This window comes from Bos javanicus, chromosome 24 (genome assembly GCF_032452875.1).
Source record: "Bos javanicus breed banteng chromosome 24, ARS-OSU_banteng_1.0, whole genome shotgun sequence".
Lineage (NCBI taxonomy): Eukaryota > Metazoa > Chordata > Mammalia > Artiodactyla > Bovidae > Bos > Bos javanicus.
The window spans coordinates 41,571,589-41,597,821 of NC_083891.1; the positions used below are offsets into that span (position 1 = coordinate 41,571,589).

The window sequence follows — 26,233 nt, forward strand, 5'->3', positions numbered from 1 at the left end:
TTTGATTATAAAACTATGGCCTAGGGATGTGACACCCTTTTGCCCACTCTTTTGTAAGCCTTACAAGCATCCTAGTCTAATAAAACACTTCTTATTGATCACTTTGCCTCTTCCCTGAATGCCTTCTGTGAAGAGAGGTAAAGGATTGTGTACCGGAGCCCTTTAGAGCCCCCGAACGACACCAAACGGTTTCACTCTTCTCTGGCCAAGCACCCTCTGGACCAGCACCACGGGGCCCCCGCCCTCTTCCAGGGCTGAGCACAGGGCCAGGGGCCCTCCAAGGGTGCAGCATCCAGTGCTCTGAAGGCTCTACTCTTGGAGACCCTTATTCAGTAGGTGAGGGCAGACCCCAGAAGCCTGCGGTTTTTATAAATCCTCCCTCTGACGTCAACCTTGGGCTCAGGTGTCAGCTGCACTGGGTACCGGCGAGTTGCCTCGATGAGTTGGGCATCCCCATAACCAGGCGGAGACCAGCTCCCTCCCAGGATGGCCGCGAGGACTCGAGGAGCTCGTGCACATCACGTCCCAGCTCTGGGACCAGGACAAGTCGAGCCTGGAGCAAGAAGAGCCCGACAGCAGTGTCTGTGGGAAGAAGAAGCTGCCGGGCAGGGGCCGGAGATGCTAACAGGGAAGAGGGAGAAAGGACAGAGCGCGTGGGCCGGGCCCGTGTACCCTGTCGGGGGTGTGGCCTCTGGTGGGCGGAGCCCTAGCGGGGCGGGACCCCAGGCGCGCTGGGCCCGCGGGCGGGGGCGGGGCCTAGTCGAGGGGCGGAGCCGGGCCGCGCACTGACAGGAGCGCGGGGGGAGTGAGAGACGCCTCCTGGCGGGAGCTGGCGGCTGCCCAGGCGGGAGCCGAGGGGGCGGAGGGAAGCGGGGTGCGGGGGTGAGGCGGCGACTGGCCGGTCTCTGCCTCTTTCGGTGCAGAGGTTTGCGGGCGCCGCGCGGAGGACGGCGTGGAGGCGCGGCCTGCCTCCCTCCAGAGCCCACGGCGCGCCCGCTCGGCCAACCCGTGGGGAACTGGGACCCGGCAAGCTCGCTGCGCACGGTGAGAGGCGGGGGGCGGGCGGGGGCGCTGCTCGGGGTCTGGAGGCCGCGGCTGGGCCGGCGCGGCGGGAGGAGACGGGGCCCGCGCGGCCTGGGCGGCCTGCGGGGGACAAGACGGGCCGGGCGCGGGGCGTCGCTCCAATCGCGGGCCTCCGGGGCCGCTGTCAGCGCCGCCAGCCGGGCCGCGGCGCTTTGTTCCCGGGGCCCCGGAGGCAACCGCTCCCGGCTAAGGAGCCGGCTACCTGCCTCTCGACGCCTCGTTCACCTGGACGCCCGCTAGAGGCGGCTCGGGGAGGGGCGCGGGGACAGCCGTGAGGTGGGGAAATACCCCCTGTTCAGTGGTTGGGGCTGATAACTAGTTCAGGAAGCTTCCATTTTCCTACGCCTTCTTGGGCCGCCACGAGTACGGGCCGGCGGCTCCGGATTCAGTGCAGCGGGCGGTGGGTCCGACGGTCCTGAAGGGGCCCCGCCTTGGCCCCGTCCCCGGGCTTTCTCGTCCAAAACCGAGCCGCCCGGGCACAGGGCCCCGGTTCTCTTTCTACCTTCTGTGGTTTTGCTTTATTGTTCTTCCTCACACTAAGGAAAAAGGTTTACAGTGATCTGAAAGGCCCATAAATGTACCTTTTATCCGTCTCACCTCACCTATTTATTTCATTGATTCCATTTTGAGTGTGTGTTTTAAACCCTAGGAAGTTTTATTTTCTCCTTTTTGAAAATTTAATGACTGTGTTGGTTGTTTTTACCACCGTCAGAATTTGTGCTGGTCTTTCTCGTTTTGGACTGTAGCATCTTTTTCAGTAACTTTGAAGAATCTCTGATAGCTAAGGTAAAGAAGTAAAAGAATATCGTCACATTTTGATAAATCAGAGTTCTTAATGCAGTCAATAATTTACTCTTCCCTTTGTTAATCGCTAAAGTATGTCAGGAACAACTGCCCACTCCTTCCGTTGAGCTGCTTCATTCTAGCTAATTATGTTAGACAAAATGAGGTAGTAATAAGTAACCACTAGAATAGTTTGCATTTTTAAATTTTATTTTAATTGCGGAAATTAAAATATCATTAAATGTTTTTAAAAATTTATAATGCAATATTAATAGTTTTTTGGGTTTTTTGGCTGGCTTAAAGTTGAATAGTAGGCCTGAAACTAAAGCTGAATAGTAACGGTGTAGTATTAGAACTACTTACTTGCTTTAACTTTCACAGTCACCATTTCTGGGTAGTCTGAGGAATTTCAGAATTGTATACATTTGAAGATGGCTAACAAGATGTTACTATATAAAATTGTAACTTTTTTTTGAGTGTATAAGTAATCTTTTGTTGAGAATAATCTTTATAAATGATCACTCAGAAGTCCTAACACAAACAACGAGTCTCAGTTTACTTGTTTTGCATTTTTGTATTTGTTTTTACCTTAGTACTTGCCTTTGAATTAAAGTTTTTTGTTTGTTTTTTTGTTTGTTTAGCTTCCTGGGAGTTACTGATTGTCTTTGAAGAATCATGAAGTCACCCTCTGTTGTTATGCTTACTCTCACCGTTCTGGTGTTCCTGACATGGGTCCCTATGTCACTGAGTTGTAACAAAGCACTCTGTGCCAGTGATGTGAGCAAATGCCTCATTCAGGTAGGACTAAGAATACTCTTTTTACTACTATTAAAATTTATTGTATAGCAGATATAGAATGCAAATACACAGAGAGTGTCTATGTAATACAGTGTAAGAACCATTACACTAGTCTGGGGTTTTGCCCCCATACTTCACAAGCAAACTCAGACTCAAGGAGTTCAGTACAGGAAATAATATCCAGCTTTGTAAACAGGCCGTTACAAGGTGATGAGCTATCTATTCAGGTGAATTAAAGGGTTCTGTTGTACAATCTAGTTTACATAGCAAAGAGGCTCACTTACTATATTTAGGAAAAAAAATTTAGCTAGTCAAATCATAGACAGACTGTTCTCTAAATATAATGTACTAATTGTCTGTTCTGTGTAACAAGTTACCCCAAACAGAGTAGCTTAATGCAGTAAACATTTATTATTTACACAGTTCCTGAGGGTTGGGAACCTAGGAGCAGCTGAGCTGGGTGGTTTGGGGTCAGGGTTTCTCAAGGTCGCAAGTGTGGGGAGAATCTGCTTTCAAGATACTTGACAGTGATCTCTCTCGGCCGTCAAGGCAAGCCTTTCTGAAGAGAAAAGTGGGGTTAAGCGATTGGCTTAGTTCATAGAGCTAAGAAGTGACTGTGGAACATGGCCTGTGTCTGAACACGAAGGCTATGGCCTTTCCATACGCATACTGATTATTACTGTCCATAAAGTTGGGTTAATTAGTGGTCAACTTCATGTCTTATATAGCTGTTCTCCCTTTCCCATCCTGTTAGACCATCAGCAGTCTTGTGTCTGTATTAATTAGCCTCTGTTCTAGCTGTTGGCTAAGAAATTCAGTGCACTGCTGAAACTATGTATATGTGAATTCTGTATGAAGTATGACTCAACCAACTTTTGCCTGTACTCCTGATACGAGAGCGCTTCTGCATATGTACTAGAAGTGATCATGGGTTTTGTAGATGAGAGGTATTCTGTGCTGATCTGTGATGTTTTGGTGCTCATTAAAAGTTAACATTCTGGGAAGCCTGGCCTTTCTGTGAGTGTGGTTACCACCATCTCATACTCTGCGTACCATCACTTTGCATTTTAAACCAAAACTTTTAACTAGAGAGGCTGGTTGGTTGGTTGTTAATTTTTTTTTTTTTTTAACTCTGGATGTTTTTAAATAGAAGAGAGAAGAGTATAATGAACAACAGTAACCATCAGCAGTTACAGCAGTCGTTAACCCAGGGCTTCGCTTGCCTCATCTCTGTTCCCCTGCACTGTTAGGGTCCCCATCTCTTGTTAGTGTCAAGCAGACCCCTGACATTATTTTATCAAATTCTAATGTCTATCTCTGAAAGATAAGAACTCTTGAACACAGCTATCAGCAATTTAAAAATTAATAATTCTTTAATATCATATAGTTTTATACCTGGAAGTTTTGATTTGACACACTGGCTTAATGGTGGCTGAAAATTTTGTAGTCTTCTCGTGAAGTCCAGCTTTATGCTGTGGTCATAGGGGAATCCGTGCCACTTCCCATATTGTTTCAATGTAGCTTCATTATTCACTATTAGAAACAGTCTCATAAAAATTGCTATATTCATGTTTAGGTGGAAATCTACTTAAATCTCAAATTATTTTTTGACTCTCCAAGACTATGATTTCCATTATTCAGCTAATTAAAAATTGGATTTTATTTAAAGACCTTGCTTGGTAAGGCAGTATTTAAAGAAGAAAGCTTTTGGTTACTGTTAATAAACACTCTTAAAAGTTTTTGTTTTGTGATTTAATTTAAAAAATCTGTAATACAAATGCTTCCAAACGTAGGTTAAAAAAAATTTGTAAAAACTGGAAAATCAGGTGCAGCTTCTCCTATTAAATGGTGATTCTGGTAAACTCATTGCAAGAACGTAGGACTCTTTAAAAAAAAAAAAAAAAACATGGTTCACTCATGTGAGCATTTCTGATTCCTGTTCCTTCAGAGCCAGGAATCATCTACTCCTTTTCTGGAATAGTGGAGATCGCCCTTGGTAGTACGTAGTGGCAGAGTGTGTAAGGTTAAAATGATAGAGGCCTTGAGTATTGAGGATTTTCTTAAAACCTTTTGAATTGAATTTTAAAATTTTAGCAATAACTTATTTTCTGCTTGGTAATTTTTCATATTAACACTTTTACTTGTATCGAATATGCCATTTTCTCAGATATCTCTGAGAATTACTAGAAGTTTTATTGATGGAGATGGAGATATGTCTCTCCCCCTCCCCCACCCCATTCTGTTACCTAGGTTTCTTTTTCTTCCAAGAAAATTTTTTTCTTTCAATGTATATTTATTTCATGCAGGTGGCTTTCCTCAAATGTACAATATTCCTTTGATTCTTTTATAGTTAAGAATGAAGCGTAAAAGCCTGATTGGCCAGACTGTTTGTGGCAGGGCTGGCATACATAGACTGGAGGGTATCGCTTGAGAGTCAGAGAAGTTCTCGATGCTGGATCTGCTCTGAGGCTGATCATTTTCCTGAGGTGAAGTTTTTGGTTTGTTTGTTTTGAATGGCTGATGTTTGTGCTGTGTTTGGGGTGGTAGTTGATTGGTAGATACCTGGTTCTTGTCTTTTTTGCCCTTGTGTGGAGGGTAGTCTGACTGGTCGGGTAGAAACTTGAACTTTAATGCCTTCTTCTATTCCTCTTCTCTTCACTTGAAGAATAGATTGGCTATGACCTTTCACGTGTTAAGAATTGTCAGCTTGGGGTCTTTGGGCCTCTTAAATGCTTCTCTTAAAGGGAATCCCCAGAATTATATTCAAATTTGCATATGTACAGTTTTCTAAGAAGAGTCCCTAGCATTCAGGAGGTTCTTAGAGTGGTTGATGGCCCTGAGAAGGTGAGGAATTGCTGGGGCTTTGTTTGTCATCACACATACTGAGTTATTAAAATTCCACATTTCCATTCAACATAGATCAAGGCACGTTGACATTTTAGATGGCAATGATAGCTTTTCTCCTTAAACTTGCAGAAAAACATGCACAGAAACAGAGATGGGAGATAAGAACTTTAAGAAAGGCCATGCTGTAGAAGAAACTTCCTTCCTAAGAGGGCATTTAGCTTTGCTTTTTGTTCTTTTGGTTTGGTTTGAACAACATCTGTAGTGTTGAAATGATGTACTGTGAGGATAAGTTAGAACATTTGTTTATGTTTGAGCCCTCGGCAACTCATGAAATAACTAAATATAAAACATTTTTCCTGGAAGCTCAGAGTTGTGTAAATGTGTTTTACCAACACAGTCATTCCTACCCCTCCTACAAGTTGCTGCGTAGAAGGGTGGTCCCTGTGTAAGTATTTATTTTGTGCTGACAGGAAAGAAATCTAATTTTAACATCAGGAAAGCAATATTGTCATCTTGGTGTATTCCTTTGTTCATATAATGGGTGGTTGAGCTGTCCTCTTTTAGGGGAAAAATGGTAATACAAGATTTTGCTTTTAACAGAATCTTTCCTGTTTTTTTCTTCTGCCTCTTTGAAAAGAATACTTAAAATTTGGATCAATATTATACTTATACCACTGAAATCTCCAGACCATTTTTGTTTTAAGAACTGAAAAACCCCTTATTGACTTGTATTTTTAGCTAATATTTATGGTCATATTTAGGATGATATAAACATTATATTTCATGAAGTATTCAAACTTGGGTTCAGAGATCACTGATGCATTCTTTTAGCATTTTGCCAGTTGTCTGAATATTTATTTTGCACTTTTATGAACTAAATCAACAGTCTGGTTTTTTTTAATTCTAAAAAGTGATTTAACTACTCAATAAATCTTAGATTATCTGAAATAAGTTGAAATTTCAAAGTAGTTTCTCACTAATAATTCTAGCTTTTTTAAATGTATTTCAAGTTAAAATTGTAAATAGTTCAGGTATCTTCAGGGTTTTCTTAATTACAGTAAACTAAAAAATTAACTTCCTCTCCCTTGTGCCTTAACCAGTGCTAATTAAATTCCATGTTAGTTTTTTCCTGCAGTTATCTTGCTTTATTACTAGACTAGTAATATTTGGTGTATAATATGCAGTGTTTTTTCTTTCCTTTTATGAACATTACTATGTTTTCCCTCTTTTTTTCCTACTTCTCTGTCTTTAAAGGTTGTGACTCTGACTTATTTTTGTCCTGTTTTGCTTCAGGGAACACCTCCTGAAAATCTTTGAAATTAATATCCAGAAATAATAAGTCAGACCTAATGTAATTTAAGGGAAGAATAAGTCATTGTTTCCCTTCAAAGCAAAGTTGCAGGGGACTTCCCTGGCAGTCCAGTGGTTAAGACTTCATGCTTTCCTACATGCTGCATGGTGGGGCCGAAAAAAAAAACACCCCAAAGATGAGGATTTTATCAGGACACTTGGAAGTTTTTAAATGTAATGTTCATAGGGAGAATAGTAAAATAACTCCCCATTCATCCATCACTCAGCTTCAGCAGTGGTCAGCACTGCTCCACCTCCTCCCATTTCACCTCATCTGGATGATTTTAAAGAAATGCTTTGGGGTACTTTTGAAGTAGGATTAAAGTTTTGTTATGAGGTTTATGTAAGAAATGGGTGTAATTTAATATATTTTGGTAGTTCATGTATATACATGAACTTGTATGTTGATCTATTTAACCAAAAGGATAAATTCTGTTTTCGTAATGTTAGTAGTATTTCACTTAAGTTTATATTATTTTCAAGGCAAAAGTTTGCCAATTAGAATTTAAACATGTTGATAAGATTTGGGTTAGATATTTCTGTCCCAAGTTTGAAAGTCTGTCTGATGTCCTCCTCAAAGAGTATTCGTATGTCAAAACAGATTTGTTGTAACTAACATAATTATAATTATGTTTATTCTTTCAAATAAAGGTTAATTATTTGAAGATGTGTTGTTTATATTTGGTTTTTAAACACTCATTTGACCTAAGTAAGGGTTGTGAAAATTGTGTCACCACAGGTACAGGCTGATGCCTTGTTGGTTACTGATGTTCCCACAGTGTTCATTTTCATAATTACCTTTGTTCTTACATTCCTGGGGGTTTTAGGTCATGATATTACAAATAGTTACGGTTTGTTTAGTTTAATATTTAAGGACCTTAGCTTATGTTTTTGAGTGTCTTTTTTTTTTTTTGTACTGTATGCAATTAAACTATCTTAAGTCCTACTACTTAAATTTAAATTTATTTGCCTTGATAAAAATATTGTGTTCTCAAAGGGACGCCACAAAACACACAGAAGAAGAAAAAGGAAAGAAAGCAATTTATAGTCCTGTTTAGAATCTAAATACTGACTACTCTTAATATTTGATACAGTCCTTTTTATTCTATGTTTAGGTGATTTTTAACCCTTAAATATAGAATAAAGGTTGTTGTATATCAATACAACTTTCACATTCTGCATTTTTCACCAGCATTGTTTTATGTTTCTTTGTTTTTTAAAAAATATATGTTAGAGGAATTTAGTTTGAAATTAAAATAGAGAAATGTATTTTCAGAACTATCTTCTGCATTACTTTTTTTAATACCAGTTTATGTTTATATAATGCTTTATACTTTTCAGGTCAGATTTGTTTAATAAATTTATGGGCCTCAGTGTACTATACTGGTCCTTCAAAGATGAGATGAGATATTCCTTAGTCTCCCAAAGCTTTTGGGGGGTAAGATTAGTCACATATGCTCATGTAACCACTACAGCAGTTGAGATAGGAAATGTCTTCATCACCCTTAAAAGTCCCTTCTTGCCCAGGGAGTCGAGACTAACCTCCTCCCCATCCTCAGTACCTTCCCACCGCTGGATGATTTTTGTTCCTGTAATTTCACCTTTTCCAGAATGTCTGCTAACAGGATCGTACAGTGTGTTCCCTTTTGTGCCTATTGGCTTCTTTCAGTTAGCAGAGTGCTTCTGAGATTGACCGTGCAGCTGTGTGTGTGTCAGGGAGTCCTTTCTTGGTCTTGCTGAGTGATGTTCTGTTGTGTGATTTCTTCATCCGTTCACTCGCTGATTGACATGGATTGTTTCTAGTTTGGGGTGGTGATGAATGAAGTTACTTACTTTCATGGATAGGTCTTTGTGTGGATGTATGTTTTCATTTCTCTCATGTAAATACCTAGGAGTGGGACTGCTGGATCACAGAGCATCTGAGAAACTGAGACTTGGTGTGACATGCTGCCTTTTGCGGGCTAGGACTTGAATCCAGACCCTGTAAATCCAAGTCGTTGGCTGTCCACTAGACTCTAATGCTGTTTCCAGTGATGATATTTCCCTGTTTTAACAATGGTGCTAACAAATCTCTCAGATTTTGGCAACAGTTAAGGAGTGGAGATACCTTCCAGCGAATTTACATCAGAATATAAATAAAAATTTCCCTCAAGTGACCAGTTTCCATTTCTGACCTGGAAGTATGGAAGTTTATAAAATGAACTCTTGCATAAAGAGTTTATAAAATGAAACTGTAAGTCTTGGCTTAGTCTTGGATGAATAATGCCCCCAGTTTATTTTGCATAGAGGATTAAGATCTCACCAGCACCTTAGTCATACAGAGAATAAGATTTTCCACTAAAGATTAAATAATCATATGAAATCTGTCTTTTGGCATGAAAAAATTGAAATTCTTTGGAATATTCAAGATTTTCACTGATACTAACATAGTAAAAATACATTTTAAATTAGACTTGTCCCACAACTTTTCATCCTGCCATGTTTTCATTTCATAGAGGCTTTTGAAGCAGATTTCCAAATTATCTCTAAATACTCTTGCTGGTCAATGTCGGATAGCTGAAACGTATAAATTTCTGTTTTCTATTTAGTATAAGGTTTCAGTTTTTTCCACTGTAAATGTATGGAATGGTGTGATCACCATGTACCAAGAACCCCTGCTGTGGTATTTTGCACAGAGGTGGAGATGCATGTCCCCTGGCTCTGGCTCGCGGAGGCCTTGGGGCTGGAGCAGCCCTGAGGCAGAAGAAGGACACTGGAGCCTTGGGTTGGGTTGCTGACCCACCCCCTCCAGCCTTTCATCTGCACCAGGAGCAGCACCCACACTTTCCCTGAGACTTGCAGACCAGGGAGGCAGTGATGTGATCTTTAACTGGCTGAAGCAAAAACAGAATTAGGTATTAAATCCCAACTCACTGGTTTTGCAGCTCATGCCAATGATACTTATTTTACCTTTACAAACAATGATTAAACTTGGGCACTAGCACTTGTCGTTATATTCAAGTACTGAGGGTGAAAGATGTAATAGTGCCTTTGATTAAGCAACCTGAAGGGTTAGCTGTTTAATTATGGGTTTGTTCTAAGAAAGTAATAACTATAATTACTGAAATGCTAAATTAATGAGAAGCTTTATATTATTATTTATATTAATAAGCTTTATGTTTTAAAAGCAGAAATAGCGATCCAGAACCGGGGTCAGATCTCAGCCACTTACTAATTGAATGATGTACAAATTCATAACATTATATTAAAATAGAGATAAATAATAACTTGATAAGGGCTTTATGAGCTTTAACATAATGCGTATAAAACTCTTACCACGGTGCCTGTTTATGTTACATAAAACCCACTTAGGAATTCTGGGGGAGGCAGTGGCGGGATAAAAGCGGAGGCAATAGGTCAGACTTTCTTTCCAGCTCTGTGGACATCCAGTTTGGTTGGGATCCTACATTCAGCCTACAGAGTGGTGCTCAGGGTTGGTCACGGGCAGTTTAGTGAACTAGTAAACAGCCAGTCCACATAGAAATCCCACATCTCAGCACAACCGGCTCTCTAGTTAAGATGGTGACTTTGAAGTAAAAGTGATGTAGAAGATAATAATCTTTCTGAAGCTGGTACTGGAACATGGACAAGCTGTGAAAGGGGTGAAGAATTTCAGAAGAAAAGGGAACTTTGTGCACTGTTGATGGGAATGTAAATTGGTGTAGCCACTGTTGAGAACATTTTGAAGGTTCCTCAAAAAATTAAAAGTAGAACCATCACACATCACATGGTCTACCAGTTCCACATCTGGGGATATATTTGAAGGAAGCAAAAACCCAACTCCAAGAGGTATCTGCACCCCCATGTTCATAGCAGCATTACATACAACTGCCAAGATAGGGAAACAACCTCAGTTTCCACTGATGAATAAATGGATAAACAAGTTGTGGTGTGTGTGTGTATTTGCATATATTTGTATACATATATATGCATACACACACACACACACACACACACACACACAGATGTGGAATATTATGCAGCCATAAAAAATGAGGAAATCCTACCATTTGCAACAACATGGATGGACCTTAAAGGCATTGTGCTAAGTGAAATAAGTGCAAAAAAACCCCAACAAACTCATAGAAAATGAGGTCATATTTGTGGTTACCAGAAGTGGGTTCATTGGGAGGGGAAATTGGAGGAAGATCAAAAGGTACCAACTTGCAGTTGTAAGTAAGTCTTAGGGCTGTAATGTCCCACATGGCGACTGTAGTTACTGCTGCAATATGACATACAGGAAAGCTGTTGAGAGAGTAGATCCTGAGAGTTTTCATCATAAGGAGAAATCTTTTTTTTTTTTTTCATTTTATCTATATGAAATGATGGATGTTAGCTAAACCTACTGCAGGGATCATTTCACAATAAATGTAAATCAAACCATCATGCTGTACACCTTAAATGTGAGAGTTTAATGTGTGTCAGTGTTAATTACAGTGAGTGATGTATGTCAGTTACCTCTCACCAAAACTGGAAATATCATCTTGCAAAAAACTATGTCATATAAGAATGATGGATTGACTCTAATGGTCTAGAAACATAGTAAGATTAATAGGGATGAATACTGTGCTATGTTTATATATGTGTATTTTATATATATATATATATATATATATATATAATGTCACCAACTGGAGAAAGCCAAGTAAGCCATGTGTTCACAGAGTTTCCCTTAGGTTGGGTTTGTTTAGCAGTGACTCTAGTGGCCAGAGGAGGGGTAGCTGCTGCTGCTGCTAAGTCTCTTCAGTTGTGTCCGACTCTGTGTGACCCCATAGATGGCAGCCCACCAGGCTCCGCCGTCCCTGGGATTCTCCAGGCAAGAGTACTGGAGTGGGTTGCCATTGCCTTCTCCAGAGGAGGGGTAGAGGAGAGGCTAAAGGAATTACCTTGAAGCTTCATGTACAAAGCAAGCTGCGTTAATTAGTTTCCTGCAGTAGCAAACCATCTCAAAGCTTTGTGACTTGAAACAATAACCATTTATTTTGCTTTTCTTTCTGTGGATCAGCAGCTTGGGCCTTTATCAGCCGAGTAGGTTTTCTGGGCTTATTCTTGTGGCTCTTGTCAGCTGCTGGTTGATTGGAGGATGGCTGAGCAGGGGTGGCTTCGGATGGACTGACTTGTCCATGTGGCCCTCTCTGGGGCTTCACATGGCAGCTGGGCAAAATTCTAAGAGAAGGAGAGGAAACATCCCAGGTCTATTCAGGCCCACACTCAGAACTGACACTAAATCACTTCCACCAAATTCTGTTGATCAGGGCAAGTTTCAAGATGACTTCCATTCAAGAGGTCTGGAAATAGACCCTTGTCTCTTGATCAGAGGAGCTGCAAAGAGGGTGACATGGGGAGGGGAAGGATTGCTGCCCATTTTGTAAACAGTCAGCCATGCCAGGCACGCTTAGATCAATGAAAATAGCTGTTAAAAGATGCTGTTAATTTACACTTTACATATTGAGGAGCCACAGCTCCCACTACAAGTCAACTGGCCATGCATTTGACAGTGAATCTAATAGCTGGAAAGTGGATTCTGTTCTTGTACTGAGTGTGTTGCGTTCATATGGGAGATGAAGTTATAGGTTATGAAGTAAAATCTCTTTATTTTGTTTCAAAATAAGATAAAAGGATCCAAAATGCATTCATTGAATGTGTCCAAAAGAAAATCTAAATCTCCTGAGATCTAAGTAGTACTTGAATCTAATTCCAAGTCTAAATATCTACTTTGTAGATATTTATTTCCTACAAATAGTTAATGATGTTAAATTAAACTAATGTGCCAAGAGTAAATGACTATAAATGCAGTTATTATGGAGTGCTTTTTTGCTGCAAAAAAGTAGCAGTTTTAAATGTAGTTATTTGGAATTTTAAGTCTGAAAGTCTGCTTCATTTCTAGGAGCTCTGCCAGTGCCGCCCTGGAGAAGGAAACTGCTCCTGCTGTAAGGAGTGCATGCTGTGTCTTGGGACCCTCTGGGATGAGTGCTGTGACTGTGTTGGTAAGTTGATGTTACGTTTCTTAATATTTCCTATCACAGAATCCTTGACTTTAAGAGACTTTAAATAGTATTTTATGTGCATAGACTAGGGTATGTATAAGATATTGTAGGTGTATAGAACAGCATTGCATTTGCTTGTATCGAATAGTATTTACATATATATGTGTTTGTATTTTTATAGAAAAGGTGTGGGAAGAAATTCTTGTGAAATAAGAGTGGAGGAACAAGTGGAAGATTTTTTTTTTTAATCCTTTTTTTTTTTTTTTTTATTTTTAAACTTTACATAATTGTATTAGTTTTGCCAAATATCAAAATGAATCCATCACAGGTATACATGTGTTCCCCATCCTGAACCCTCCTCCCTCCTCCCTCCCCATACCATCCCTCTGGGTCGTCCCAGTACACTAGCCCCAAGCATCCAGTATCGTGCATCGAACCTGGACTGGCAACTCGCGTCTTATATGATATTTTTCATGTTTCAATGTCATTCTCCCAAATCTTCCCACCCTCTCCCTCTCCCACAGAGTCCATAAGACTGATCTATACATCAGTGTCTCTTTTGCTGTCTCGTGCACCGGGTTATTGTTACCATCTTTCTAAATTCCATATATATGCGTTAGTATACTGTATTGGTGTTTTTCCTTCTGGCTTACTTCACTCTGTATAATAGGCTCCAGTTTCATCCACCTCATTAGAACTAATTCAAATGTATTCTTTTTAATGGCTGAGTAATACTCCATTGTGTATATGTAACATAGCTTTCTTATCCATTCATCTGCTGATGGACATCTAGTTGCTTCCATGTCCTGGCTATTATAAACAGTGCTGCGATGAACATTGGGGTACACGTGTCTCTTTCCCTTCTGGTTTCCTCAGTGTGTATGCCCAGCAGTGGGATTGCTGGATCATAAGGCAGTTCTATTTCCAGTTTTTTAAGGAATCTCCACACTGTTCTCCGTAGTGGCTGTACTAGTTTGTATTCCCACCAACAGTGTAAGAGGGTTCCCTTTTCTCCACACCCTCTCCAGCATTTATTATTTGTAGACTTTTGGATCGCAGCCATTCTGACTGGTGTGAAATGGTATCTCATAGTGGTTTTGATTTGCATTTCTCTGATAATGAGTGATGTTGAGCATCTTTTCATGTGTTTGTTAGCCATCTGTATGTCTTCTTTGGAGAAATGTCTATTTAGTTCTTTGGCCCATTTTTTGATTGGGTCATTTATTTTTCTGGAGTTGAGCTGTAGGAGTTGCTTGTATATTTTTGAGATTAGTTGTTTGTCCGTTGCTTCATTTGCTATTATTTTCTCCCATTCTGAAGGCTGTCTTTTCACCTTGCTAATAGTTTCCTTTGATGTGCAGAAGCTTTTAAGGTTAATTAGGTCCCATTTGTTTATTTTTGCTTTTATGTCCAATATTCTGGGAGGTGGGTCATAGAGGATCCTGCTGTGATGTATGTCAGAGAGTGTTTTGCCTATGTTCTCCTCTAGGAGTTTTATAGTTTCTGGTCTTACGTTTAGATCTTTAATCCATTTTGAGTTTATTTTTGTGTATGGTGTTAGAAAGTGTTCTAGTTTCATTCTTTTACAAGTGGTTGACCAGATTTCCCAGCACCACTTGTTAAAGAGATTGTCTTTAATCCATTGTATATTCTTGCCTCCTTTGTCAAAGATAAGGTGTCCATATGTGCGTGGATTTATCTCTGGGCTTTCTATTTTGTTCCATTGATCTATATTTCTGTCTTTGTGCCAGTACCATACTGTCTTGATAACTGTGGCTTTGTAGTAGAGCCTGAAGTCAGGTAGGTTGATTCCTTCAGTTCCATTCTTCTTTCTCAAGATCGCTTTGGCTATTCGAGGTTTTTTGTATTTCCATACAAATTGTGAAATTATTTGTTCTAGCTCTGTGAAGAATACTGTTGGTAGCTTGATAGGGATTGCATTGAATCTATAAATTGCTTTGGGTAGTATACTCATTTTCACTATATTGATTCTTCCAATCCATACTGTTTATACATATATATTTTTTTAAGTCATGCAAATTTTATTTTACTTTTAAAATTTATTTATTATTTTAAATGAGATAGGTCAGGAATAGGTGCCTGGGGGCCAGGGGTGGGGGTGGGTCAGTCTTGGCAGAGAGCAGAGTTGTTTGTTGGCTTTTCTTTTGGCTACACTGTGCGGCATACAGGATCTTACTTCCCTGATCAGGGATCAAACCTGTGGCCCCTGCAGTGGAAGTGGAGAGTCCTAACCACTGAATTGCCAGGGAATTCCACTGGCTTTCATTTTTAATTTCCAAGCGCCCTCTTCTGATTGTCCTTGTAAGGGGGCTTGCAGTTCTTGTTTTATAGATAAAATAGGTCTTCTGCTCCTGAATCTTCCCAGAGTTCCATGGTGACATGGGCCTGAGGGAGACTGTAGCGGTGACATTCAGCTCTTGGACTCCCAAATAGGAGTTAATGTTTCAGTGTCTTGTTCTCTTTTGCGCTGTACTGAGTTGAGACAGCCGCAGCCAGTGTGCCTTCTCCTGCCCCTATATCTCAGAATCTAAGATAGTCCCTGGTACAGTGTCTGGTGCACAGAAGGCATGCCAGTGTTTTGTGACTGTCAAATAAATGAGTTCTTACTGCATTGTCCTCCCAAAATGGACAGTTTATTCTCTGCCTTTGATGGGTGTAGTTTTGTGTGTGTGTGTTTGATGTTAACTGAAATAAAAAGTTTGAATTGTTTTAGAGCATTAAATATAGGTTAATTTAGTATGTGTAATGAAAGCAAAAAAGAGACAGTGGTATCAACCCCTGATAAACATGGAGAAGGCAATAGCACCCGACTCCAGTACTCTCGCCTAGAAAATCCCACGGACGGAGGAGCCTGGTGGGCTGCAGTTCATGGGGTCGCTAAGAGTCAGACAGGACTGAGCGACTTCACTTTCACTTTTCACTTTCATGCATTGGAGAAGGACATGGCAACCCACTCCAGTGTTTCTTACCTGGAGAATCCCAGGGACAGGAGAGCCTGGTGGGCTGCCGTCTATGGGGTCACACAGAGTCGGACACGACTGAAGCGACTTAGCAGCAGCAGCAGCAGCAGCAAACATGTAAAAGCATTTATCATAAACATGGAGGCCATATACACGAATGTACTTTTATCATTACCTAAAATACTGTGTGAGTGAGAGAGAGTGTGTGTGTGTGTGAGAGTGTGTGTGTGTGAGAGAAAGAGGTTGTGTGTGTGTGAGAGAGAGTGTGTCTTTTAACCGTCACACAATAGTGCCATTAGGCTTTTCTAGGAAGAGTTCTTCCACTGAGAAAGATTAGTTATACGTGTTCATATCTCTACAATTTTAGAAGTAACTGGTGTGCTTCTTAGCTAGTTGCCCCCTCCAAAATAGTATTTACCTTTAAGGATTTAATGACTGGTTTTCAACTTTGAGTTAATTCATTACATAACTTCAACTCTCATTTTAACTTCAGCTGCTGTTTCTAGCATAAGGTTTAGATATTCCAGTTCTTTTTGTGCGGCAGTGGTCTCCTCCTTGTAGGCAGCTCTCCTCCAAGTTGGGCTCCCTTGGTGTCCTTTGCAGACCTATGGCTGCACCTCCCTTCTAAGTGGAAACACGTCCCATACTTTCTGTGGGTGGGGTCCAGACTTCTGAGGGGCCCCAAATTAGAGGGCAGACAGGCTTCCTGTCCTGTCTCCTACTGTGGACTTGAACCATCCACTTTGTCTGGCAAGCTTTCTCCTCCAGCTCCTTGTGTAAGAGCATCTGTTCCTCTTTTCTGATTTTCTCCTAAGAGGAACTGCCATAGCTTATTTCATCTTTGCTGTTCAACGTGCTCCTCAGATGCTATGGTGTTTAATCCTGGATCTCTACCCACAGGCTTTGTTTTGGGTATGTGTATGTTTGTTTTGTTTTTACTTTTCCAAATATACACAGAAATAGAGAGCACAGTGAACTGCTGTTTAATGGTCCCCAGTGCCATCAGCCACGCCTGCTCCCCCATCATCTGTCTGTGTGTCTGTCCCCGCCTTGTTTGCTTGGACTGTTAGAAAGTAAATACATAGTTTTACTGTACCTTCAAACTGCTTTAGTTATTCATCTGAAGAAAGAGCGAGCTTCCTGACGTAACATGGTATCGGTGCCACAGCAGTATGTTTACCAGCACTTCTCCGTGTCGGACCCCCAGCCCTGCTCAGGCTGCCCAAGTTGCCTAAGGGCTGTTTACTGTTGTTTTAGTCAAAGCAAGATCCATCAGAGCCCACTTAGTGTATGTGATTGTTAGGTTTCTTTAGTTTCTTTTATTCTAAAAAAGTTCCACGTCCCCTCATCACCTTTTAAAATTCCATTGACTTGATGAAGGCACTAGAGAGTTCTGGTGGAAGATATGCCACCTTCTGGGTCTGACTGAGAGCTTCTTGTGGTTATTTAACTTGTTGCTCTGTCCTCTATATTTCCTATAGACTGGAAGACTAAAAGGAAGAACTTTCCCTTCTCTTCCATTTTTAAATTCATTTATTTATAAGGACTCATAGATCCCTATTTTATTCATAGAGTGGGAATCCATTATTTTCAGTATTTATTTTAATGTTAAAATTGTCAGTTTGGTCAATGGGAGCCTTTTCAGGTTGCCTCCTGTGTCTTTTGGCATGTCCATCATTCATTAATCACTTCCTTACTTTCTGGCACAGAAAGGTGTCCCAGGGTCATTTTGAACATTCCCTAACTCACCCCTGGAGTCACTCTTTTCCCCAAGGAGCTTTGTTCCTCTTAGCCAAGTATAGGTATTTAGAACACAAGATCTGGGCCCTTGGTGTACTCAATGTTACTAGGGTGTCATTGCCTCTAGCCCTCTTAGCCAAAAAGCTAAGAAAGGGTCTGTGTACAATGTTAGAAGACACCTGACTACTATTTTGCAGCTTGGGTTTCAAGTTACTACCTAATAATATCTCAACGACATTTCAATCAGTGAGAAAAAGAAATTTTATTCTCTTTGCCTTCCTTCCCATCTCCCTACCCACACCGCCAGGTATGTGTAATCCTCGAAACTATAGTGACACACCACCAACTTCGAAGAGCACAGTGGAGGAGCTTCACGAGCCCATCCCTTCCCTTTTCCGAGCGCTCACAGAAGGAGACACCCAGCTGAACTGGAACATCGTCTCCTTCCCTGTTGCAGAAGAGCTCTCACATCATGAGAACCTGGTTTCATTTTTAGAAACCGTGAACCAACCCCACCACCAGAACGTGTCTGTTCCCAGTAACAACGTCCACGCTCCATATTCTAGTGACAAAGGTAACTGCCAAAGTTGACTTTTTCTCTCTTGCCCGCCTTGCTTTCTGTGTGGTCTGTGAAGCCTGTTTTAACCTTTTAGAGCAGCTTTTTGGTTTTGAGTATGTATAGTCTTAAGTAAGTTATGGACTTTAATAACTCCATCCCTGAGTAAACAAGGAGTTGTTCTCACAACTCCTTCAGACTCTCAGTGATAAAGGCTACACTGAAAAATAGGTAACCTGGTTCTAATTTTATTTGCATTAGGCTTTCGTTGTTATTTTCATGAGACAGCAGTAGGGTTGCTTACCTTATGCAGAGCTGTTCATCATCGGGTAACATCCAGAGCGTCCTAGGAGCCCAGGTTCCTGTAATAACATTGATGTCATGAATGATGCCAGGCCATCAGCTCAGTTTCATAATGAGCCAGCTGGTATTACAGACACCTGATTTCTGGGGGTAGCCTGAGCCCAGCCACTGCTCTGCAAGTGAGTGTTGTTGGTCAGCAGGGAAACTGAATGAGAGAGTTACGTGTAAGATTCAGAGAAGCGTGTTTAGGAACATGTCTTAGTGAGCAAAGTCACACCTGAACTTTGGAATGTAAGAGGGATGTAACTTTCATAAAGTCTGTGATGTTTCCAAATACAACTCTCCACACAGGTCCACTGTGGAAGGATAAGACAGGTTTGAGTATTACAGTTGTTTCTTAAAATTTGAGATGCGTTATGCACAAGCAGTATAATTTGTGCTTTTTTGTTTGCCTTTCTTGTTGTGCCCTCCATTACAAGCCTACCTATCTGAAGTAGTATGAACTTCAGCCCTCAACAGTAAAAGCAGATCAGGTGTTGTTAATAAAGAGTAAGAATCCGCAATTCCCCTCAGGTTAAAGTGCTTTATAAGACAAATTCTGGGTCTTGGGAAACTTCAGAAATGCACGAATGTCTTACTACCACTTTCCCATCATTAGAATACAGATAATCAACATGCTAGATGTTAAATAATTTGTAAGTTTTTCTCAAAGATTATTCAAATTCATGAACTAATAATAAGCACGAAGCTAATTACTAGAGACACCAACCAGGGTAATTTCTAATAACCAATGCTGAGTTGTGCCACATTGCTAACCACACTGCATCCTTTGAATTTCTTAAGTTTATTTTATTGTAAATTTTCAGTATAAATTTAGAACAGTATTTCCCAAACTTGTTTTAGCTGGAGGATCCTCTCCTTATTGGAGGTGCCCAGTGATCTCCTTCCAGGTCAAAGTGAAATTTGAGGAAGCGATAAAGGAAGCCCTCTGTGTCTGAGCTGGAGCAGGAGACTCCCTTCTCGATGTGATTAACAGATGTGTTCTTTTCCCCACACCTCACCCACCATCCTGGGCAGGCTCACAGCAAGAGAGCTTAGATAAATAACTTGTTAGTAGTGTTCAGCTAGGTGTTAAAGCATTTCCTGCTTTTCCTGCTTATTGCTCTGAAACCTTACTTAATCTTTGGTTTTTCAGAACACATGTGTACTGTGGTTTACTTTGATGACTGCATGTCCATACATCAGTGTAAAATATCCTGTGAGTCCATGGGTGCTTCCAAGTATCGCTGGTTCCACAATGCCTGCTGCGAGTGCATTGGTCCAGAGTGTATCGACTATGGTAGCAAAACTGTCAAATGTATGAACTGCATGTTTTAAGGAAGGAGAAGATGTACAGACAGAAGCAGTTTCGTCAGAGGTATGATATGGAAAGCTATTCAGTGATGTCTACTGGTTGCATCCAAATGCAGCAGGTTGAGAAAATGTAAAGAGTTTGGACCGAGTTACTTTTAAAGTCTGACAAATCGAAGATTGTGCTGACTTCCAATTCTGACTGCTCTTCCTGCCTGCTGCTGGCGGGAGCCCTTTCTTCTAAACACCTACAGCCTTGGTCATGTGAGGAGCAAGTACACAGAGAATGCCTGCAGAGAGGAGAGGCTTCTAACACAAAGCCTCTTGTCGTTTTCTGCCACATTCCAGAAGCCTCTTGTGTCAAAGGTTTAGAGCATGTTAATGAGTTATGATTTCTTCATTGTACCACTCCTAGGACACTGAGTTTTTAGAGTTGTTTGCCATTTTCCACTGTGCCTGGTATTATTTACCCGTTCTGTGCGTAGGGTAGATATTCATATAGATCATTCTGAGATCTCACCAAAAGATCACCATAAAATTGTATTTTACAATGTAGAACTCTCTGGTTCTGGCTCAGTCCTGCACTCCACATATGACAAAGCTGTAGGGAGAGTCTCTCCTCCTCCAACCCAGGCCCAGAGTGCTGGTGTGGGTCATATGAAGCATCTTTACAAGAATTGCCTGTCATACCTGAGGCTTTGTGAAGAGAACGGCTCAGTAAACAGGAAGGGAGAGCTTTCTCTGACTTAAGGTACCAGCATAAAGAGCTCCAGGAATGGGAAACCACTGCCACCTGGACTCCAGGAACACAGCACCCCTTGTATGGAGATGGCAGTGCTGTGCTTGCTGGATGGGGGAATGAGCCCGCTCAGGCTTAGTGCCACATCCTCCAGTGGACAGGTGGTCGGAGGGGACAGAGCAGAGAATCCAGGTATGAATGGGGAGGGTTGAAAATGCCTGGATTCTAATAGAAACAAACTTAAAACTATTTACATTCATTATTTTGTTATTTTGTAACCTTTCCTTTAGGTTTGTATCTGAATCAAGTGTTCTCCTTAAACATAGGAAATCACACACTAGGAGGTTAAGATTATGAACTGCTGCCTGCCCCCTCCCCCAACCCCCAGGTAATTCTGTTCAAGATGACATTAACTCTAAATACACTACAGAACATTGTGTCAATGAAGATAAGCTTAAATAGTATGTGCCCTTCTTGGTAATAAAATCTTGATCTTCAAGGGTGAAACTGAAATGTACATGTTTATGTTCAGAGACTCTTAGCTTTACAAAATTATTAATTTCTCAAATAGTATATATTTGAATTATAAATAACTTTCTAGGAATACCTCTTTGTATATCTAAATATTTTAGTATATAAAAATAGATAATGCTTTTTGTATTCATTATCTGAACAGTAGTTACAAGATCATATGTGATATTATGATTAATTTTCATAAAATATGAAGACTTGATACCTTTTCTGTCTTTCAGATAACTCTAATGAACACTCAAGGTACTTTAGCCTTTTAAAAAGTTGAAATTTAGCTCATGGATGTATTTTTCAGATGAGAAAACTTTGGGATGTCTTCTTTTACCTAGAATGCCTCTGTTTACAAGTGCCTTGAAAACAAACATTAGCTCCCTTTCTTCACTAATAACTATAAAACCGAAGTTTTTCTTGAACTTAAGGGAGAAAATTTTAAAGAAATCTGCAGCCAGCTGCTTCATTTCCACTTTACTGTTTTTCAGAGTCACTTATACTAAGGAATAGAGGAATGCTTTTGTGTTTATTGACAACATGCTTAATTTTCCATAAATATGTCAGCAAGCTTTTTTTAAACTGCATTTATCTTCCTTTTTTGGTTTTCATTATTAAACTCTAAAATATAATATCACTTATTGGAAGAATAATTTCTTGAACCATGTTGTGTTTTAACTGATTTTTCTTATCACTATTTCTCCCAATAGAAATTATCCCTAAATGTAATGGTAAGTTTTACATTCAAATTTACTTAACTTTTTGACTTATGAAGGAGTTAAAAGAAGGCATTCACCTAAACAATTCCATTTCCAGTTCTGTAATGTATTTCAGGTTTTGAACAATAGTTTTCCAAATTAAAAGTATAGCGTTTGGGAAACTGATAGCTCTATACCATCTATTATCATTCTAAGCACAATTCACTTCTATATTGAAGCTCTGGTTTAAAAAAAAATCAAAAGTCATTTTGGTACCTTTTTTATAACTTGATCCAAAAAAATTAAATCTTAAACCAGTAGGTGTTCTAAAAGTCATATATAAAAGTTTCTGTCCTTTCCTAAGACATGTCTGTGCTTTTCTGCCCCTCCATAACATCTAATTACTACTAAGACTGTGCTCACGACAGTAGTACCAAACCAAATGATAATCCAAGTGCAGTGAGATACATAGATGCTATAAAAGAGTCATTCATTTAGAAATACGATTTCTGAAGTTTCAGAAAGCAAAATTGATAAAATGTTAGGATATTTGAATAACTTTATTAATAGAATAGCATCACAATAGAGAAAAGAAACCAAGGCTTCTGGAAAATGAGGTAAATGTAAAAAGCCACATATTTAAAGTTTGTTTTTAATGAAATCTTCATTGAAGATGTTTAAAATCTATTCTTTCCCAAGAGTTTATGTTTATTGTATTTTACATGATCTATGACATATAAAATTATGTATTTTTTCCTTTGGTTGTCCCTATGAACAAAAAAGTATTTTAATAAAAAATTGAAATGAGTGTGCAGTGTTCTTTGTTAATGTTGACGTGGCAAAGCGGAATAAGTTTGCTATTTCTGGCTGGTGCAGTTATTGTTTAAGGGGTCAGCTGAGACATGTCGCCCTCTCTCTGGACGTCCCCACAGATCTGTTGAAACAAAGGCTTTTTCACAAGTTTGCTGTCTGCTTTTTCATGGGCTTTACTCCAACATGGGGAAACCTTGGAAATGAAATACATACATTCTCCTTGCCCTGCGGGCCTTGTGAGGCCACACAGCCTCATGTGAACTTCCAAGGGTTGGTCGGTTGGTCAGCAGGAGCACTGGGAACGCCGTGGGTAGAGGCCTACCTATCGGCCCCACCCTGACTTAACAGGCAGGGCTGCTGGAGCTGAGTGCCCTAGGCTTCTCGTGCAGGGAGGTCAGGGCTGTTCCCAGACTCTGCGTTGTGACAGCCCACTGGAGAGGAAAGGTCCAGGGGACAGGCTGTCCTTGCCCGCCTGCTTGACGTCAGGGGTGATGGACCTGAGGGGTAGAACCAATTTCAGGAAAGGTTATTCATTTGATCCAGAAAGCTGTTCTTTTGCTGATGGTGTCCAAGGCCGGCGGTTGTGAGGAGCTGACATAGCGGGGGTTGGAGTCAGGAGGGGGACCTCTGAATTTGAGAAGTTGATGGGGCGGACCCCAGGCAGCAGGCTTCTATCGAAGACCCATCAGCTCCAGGCCACAGTGCCCACAGACAAGCCTGCAGCTGCTGGTTAGGAGTTGCAGCTCTTGAGTTTTTCTAGGTTTTTCCTAACCTCCAAAAAATACATTCACGTCTTTTTATTTTGAAGTCATGCTGGCAGGATGGAGGCAGCTACAGCTCTGCCATCTGGCTTCTGAAATGAGAGCTCGAAGAGCAGAGATGAGGAGAGAAGGGCCCCCAGTCCTCCTGGTGCTTCTGGGACTGATGTAGGAAGCTGGAGAGTGCAGAGACTCTCTACCTGAAGGTAGCCTCCCTCCCCCACCCCACCCCCATTCAGACATGGTCACCCCTGCATTGTCTTGATGGTTCCTGCCCCTAGAGCTCACTGCTTCACACTGAAGCCAGGGCAAGCCTCTGAAACTGTCTGTGTGGTCATCAGCACCTAATCCTAGCTCCAGTTCCAGGCTGAGAGCCAGGCCTCAGTGCTCCTGTGCCCCAGAGGGTTGAGGTGCCCAGGAGGAATCAGGCAGGCAGACTTCCTGCTTTTGTTTCCCAGAAGCCTCACCTGCCCCTGGGGATGCTGCTGAGGGGAGGGGAGAGAGCGCAGAGCAGGCTGCAGAAGGGGTCTGGGCCTCGCCAACCTTGGGGCCTCTGCAGGCCCTGGACAAGGCTGGAGCTCTAAGAGGGCTGCCAGCTCATGCAGAGGGCCGGGCTCCTGAGCCTGCAGATGCCTCTTTCTGGAGGTTTCAGCCCTCATTGTTCAGGGCCCCCCACACTGGCCCCAGGGCTCTGTGAGACACAGGGCAGGTGACAGCCTCTCAGGCTGACTTGGTTGCCACGGAACTCAGGGTCAGACTTGATTTAAAGAAGGAAAGGAGACATGAGGCGCCCCTGGGTCTATGACCGTAACTCCCTAGCCCCACAGCCTGCAGCCTCAGCAACCTCGTCGCTCAAACCACCTCTCTCTGTCCACCCCTGCTGGCTCTGCCCCCAGCCCAGCAGCTTCACTCCACCCTTGGGTTTTGCAGGAGTTGTTTCCTCAGCCACTTCTGCTGTTTGTGCAGATTTTGGTTCCTTGTTCTGACTCAGACCTCAGCTGAGGCCTCTCCACCTCTGTTTCTAAAGCAGCAACCCCTCCCCGTGACCCCCCTCCAGTTCCATTGTTTTAATAGGCAGTGAAAGTGCCGCCCACGCCCCCCCCCCCAAAGTATCTACCCAGTCAGTCTCTTGTTACTCATCTCTTCTCACCCAGCATTCAGAGCCCATGAAGAAGGGGCCTTGTTTTTCTGTTCTGTGGTTGCCTTAAACACAGTACCCTGCGCCCTGGAGGTTGGCCCTGACTAGGTTATGGATGAATGAACTCAGCAGATCCTATCAGATGTCCGCTTAAAACGGTGGCTCTGCAACGGACTCAGATAAAGACCCAGCTCCTCAGCAGGCCTCTCATGCCTCTCAGTCCCCCAGTCTGATCCCACTCACCCCACCAGGCTCCCCTCATGCCTCTTCATCTCACCATCAAACAACAGAAAATCTGCATTAAAATGTTTTCACACCTCCAGTTTTTCATTTGAGGTCTGGCAATTATTTTTTATTTGCCTGCTAAGTCGCTTCAGTCGTGTCCGACTCTGTGTGACCCCATAGACAGCAGCCCACCAGGCTTCCCCGTCCCCTGGATTCTCCAGGCAAGAATACTGGAGTGGGTTGCCATTTCCTTCCCCAATGCATGCATGCAGGCTAAGTCACTTCAGTCGACTCTGCGACCCTATGGACAGCAGCCAACCAGGCTCCTCTGTCCATGGGACTCTACAGGCAAGAATACTGGAATGGGTTGCCATTTCCTTCTCCTTTATTTGCTTAACAGTAAAAATTCTTACTAATATAATTTAGTAAATCAGTCAAGAAATAGTACTTTAGCCAAAGTACGAAAAGAACTTGTCTGAAAGCCAGTTTGACTCTCAGGCACGATACATTTTCTGAGGATAAAAAAAAAAAAAAATGTGCTTTGAGTTTCAATAAAGGACATTCTAAACATTAATCAACAAGGATTTACTCCTCCACTGCTACATCTGTTATTTTAAGCTCATTCATAATTCACAAGAGGATAATGCAGTAATAATTTGTTATAATCTTTAATTTTATAATTTAGTAGGTGCTAACTCTGGGGCTTTCCTGGTGGCTTAGATGGTAAAAAACCTGCCTGCAATGCAGGAGACCTGGGTTCAATCCCTGGGTCAGGAAGATCCCCTGGAGAAGGAAATGGCAACCCAGTCTAGTATTCCTGCCTGAGAAATCCCATGGACAGAGAAGCCTGGCGAGCTATAGTCCATGAAGTCACAAAGAGCTGGACATGACTTAGCAACTAAACACCCACCACAACCAGGTGGCTGACTCTTGGCAGCCAAAACATTCAGGATCATACTTAGAGCCTATACTTCGGCCACAGGGAACTCAGGAAATACTTACTAATATTTCTACACTCTCCATGTTGAGTACAAACACCTGTGTTGAGTATTCCTTCCATCTGCCAAGTCAGATCCTGTTTTCCCTGCCTTTGGACAGAGTTTGGGGTCATGTTCTATAGTTTTTGTAACGCTTTTGGCTTTGCGCTTGTTTAAGTGGCTTTTCCCCCTGGATTGTTGCTGAGATTTTCTTCCAGGTACTGCTAGTAGGTTCCTCAAGTTTGGGGGGTTTTTTAAGAAAATAAATTGGAGTATTGATAATTAAACTTTTGAAACATGCCTATGGGCATTTGGGGAATAAAGCAAGTACTGGTGGAATTGATGTCTGTACTGATCTGGGGTACAGATCTCACTGATAGGAAGTGGTGGCATTTCTGAGTGTCTTTACTCTTAGGGCCCCTCAGCATATGTATGAGTTGGACAGACAAGGGGGGCGGCCAGTCGGTGAGGCGGCAGGCAGACCACAGGTGTTTGTAGTAGGTTTTGCCTAAAGGAGCATTCCGATGCGTTTGATTCCAGTGGTTACAT

General features: G+C 41.7%; 1 protein-coding gene across 3 annotated transcripts; it reads left to right on the forward strand.

Annotated features, from left to right (window-relative positions):
* The first annotated feature begins 789 nt into the window (after positions 1–789).
* Positions 790–22,581, forward strand: TWSG1 (twisted gastrulation BMP signaling modulator 1). Of its 3 annotated transcripts, none has more exons than XM_061399940.1 (5): positions 790–1,044; positions 2,508–2,664; positions 12,788–12,887; positions 17,916–18,182; positions 19,663–22,581. In XM_061399940.1, exons 2-5 carry the CDS (start codon positions 2,542–2,544, stop codon positions 19,842–19,844), a joined length of 672 nt encoding a protein of 223 aa, XP_061255924.1. In that variant the 5' UTR covers positions 790–1,044; positions 2,508–2,541; the 3' UTR covers positions 19,845–22,581. The 3 variants fall into 3 exon arrangements, with proteins under 3 accessions (XP_061255924.1, XP_061255922.1, XP_061255923.1); XM_061399938.1 differs by lacking the exon at positions 790–1,044 and adding an exon at positions 1,217–1,359; XM_061399939.1 differs by lacking the exon at positions 790–1,044 and adding an exon at positions 1,491–1,869.
* The last annotated feature ends 3,652 nt before the right edge of the window (positions 22,582–26,233 follow it).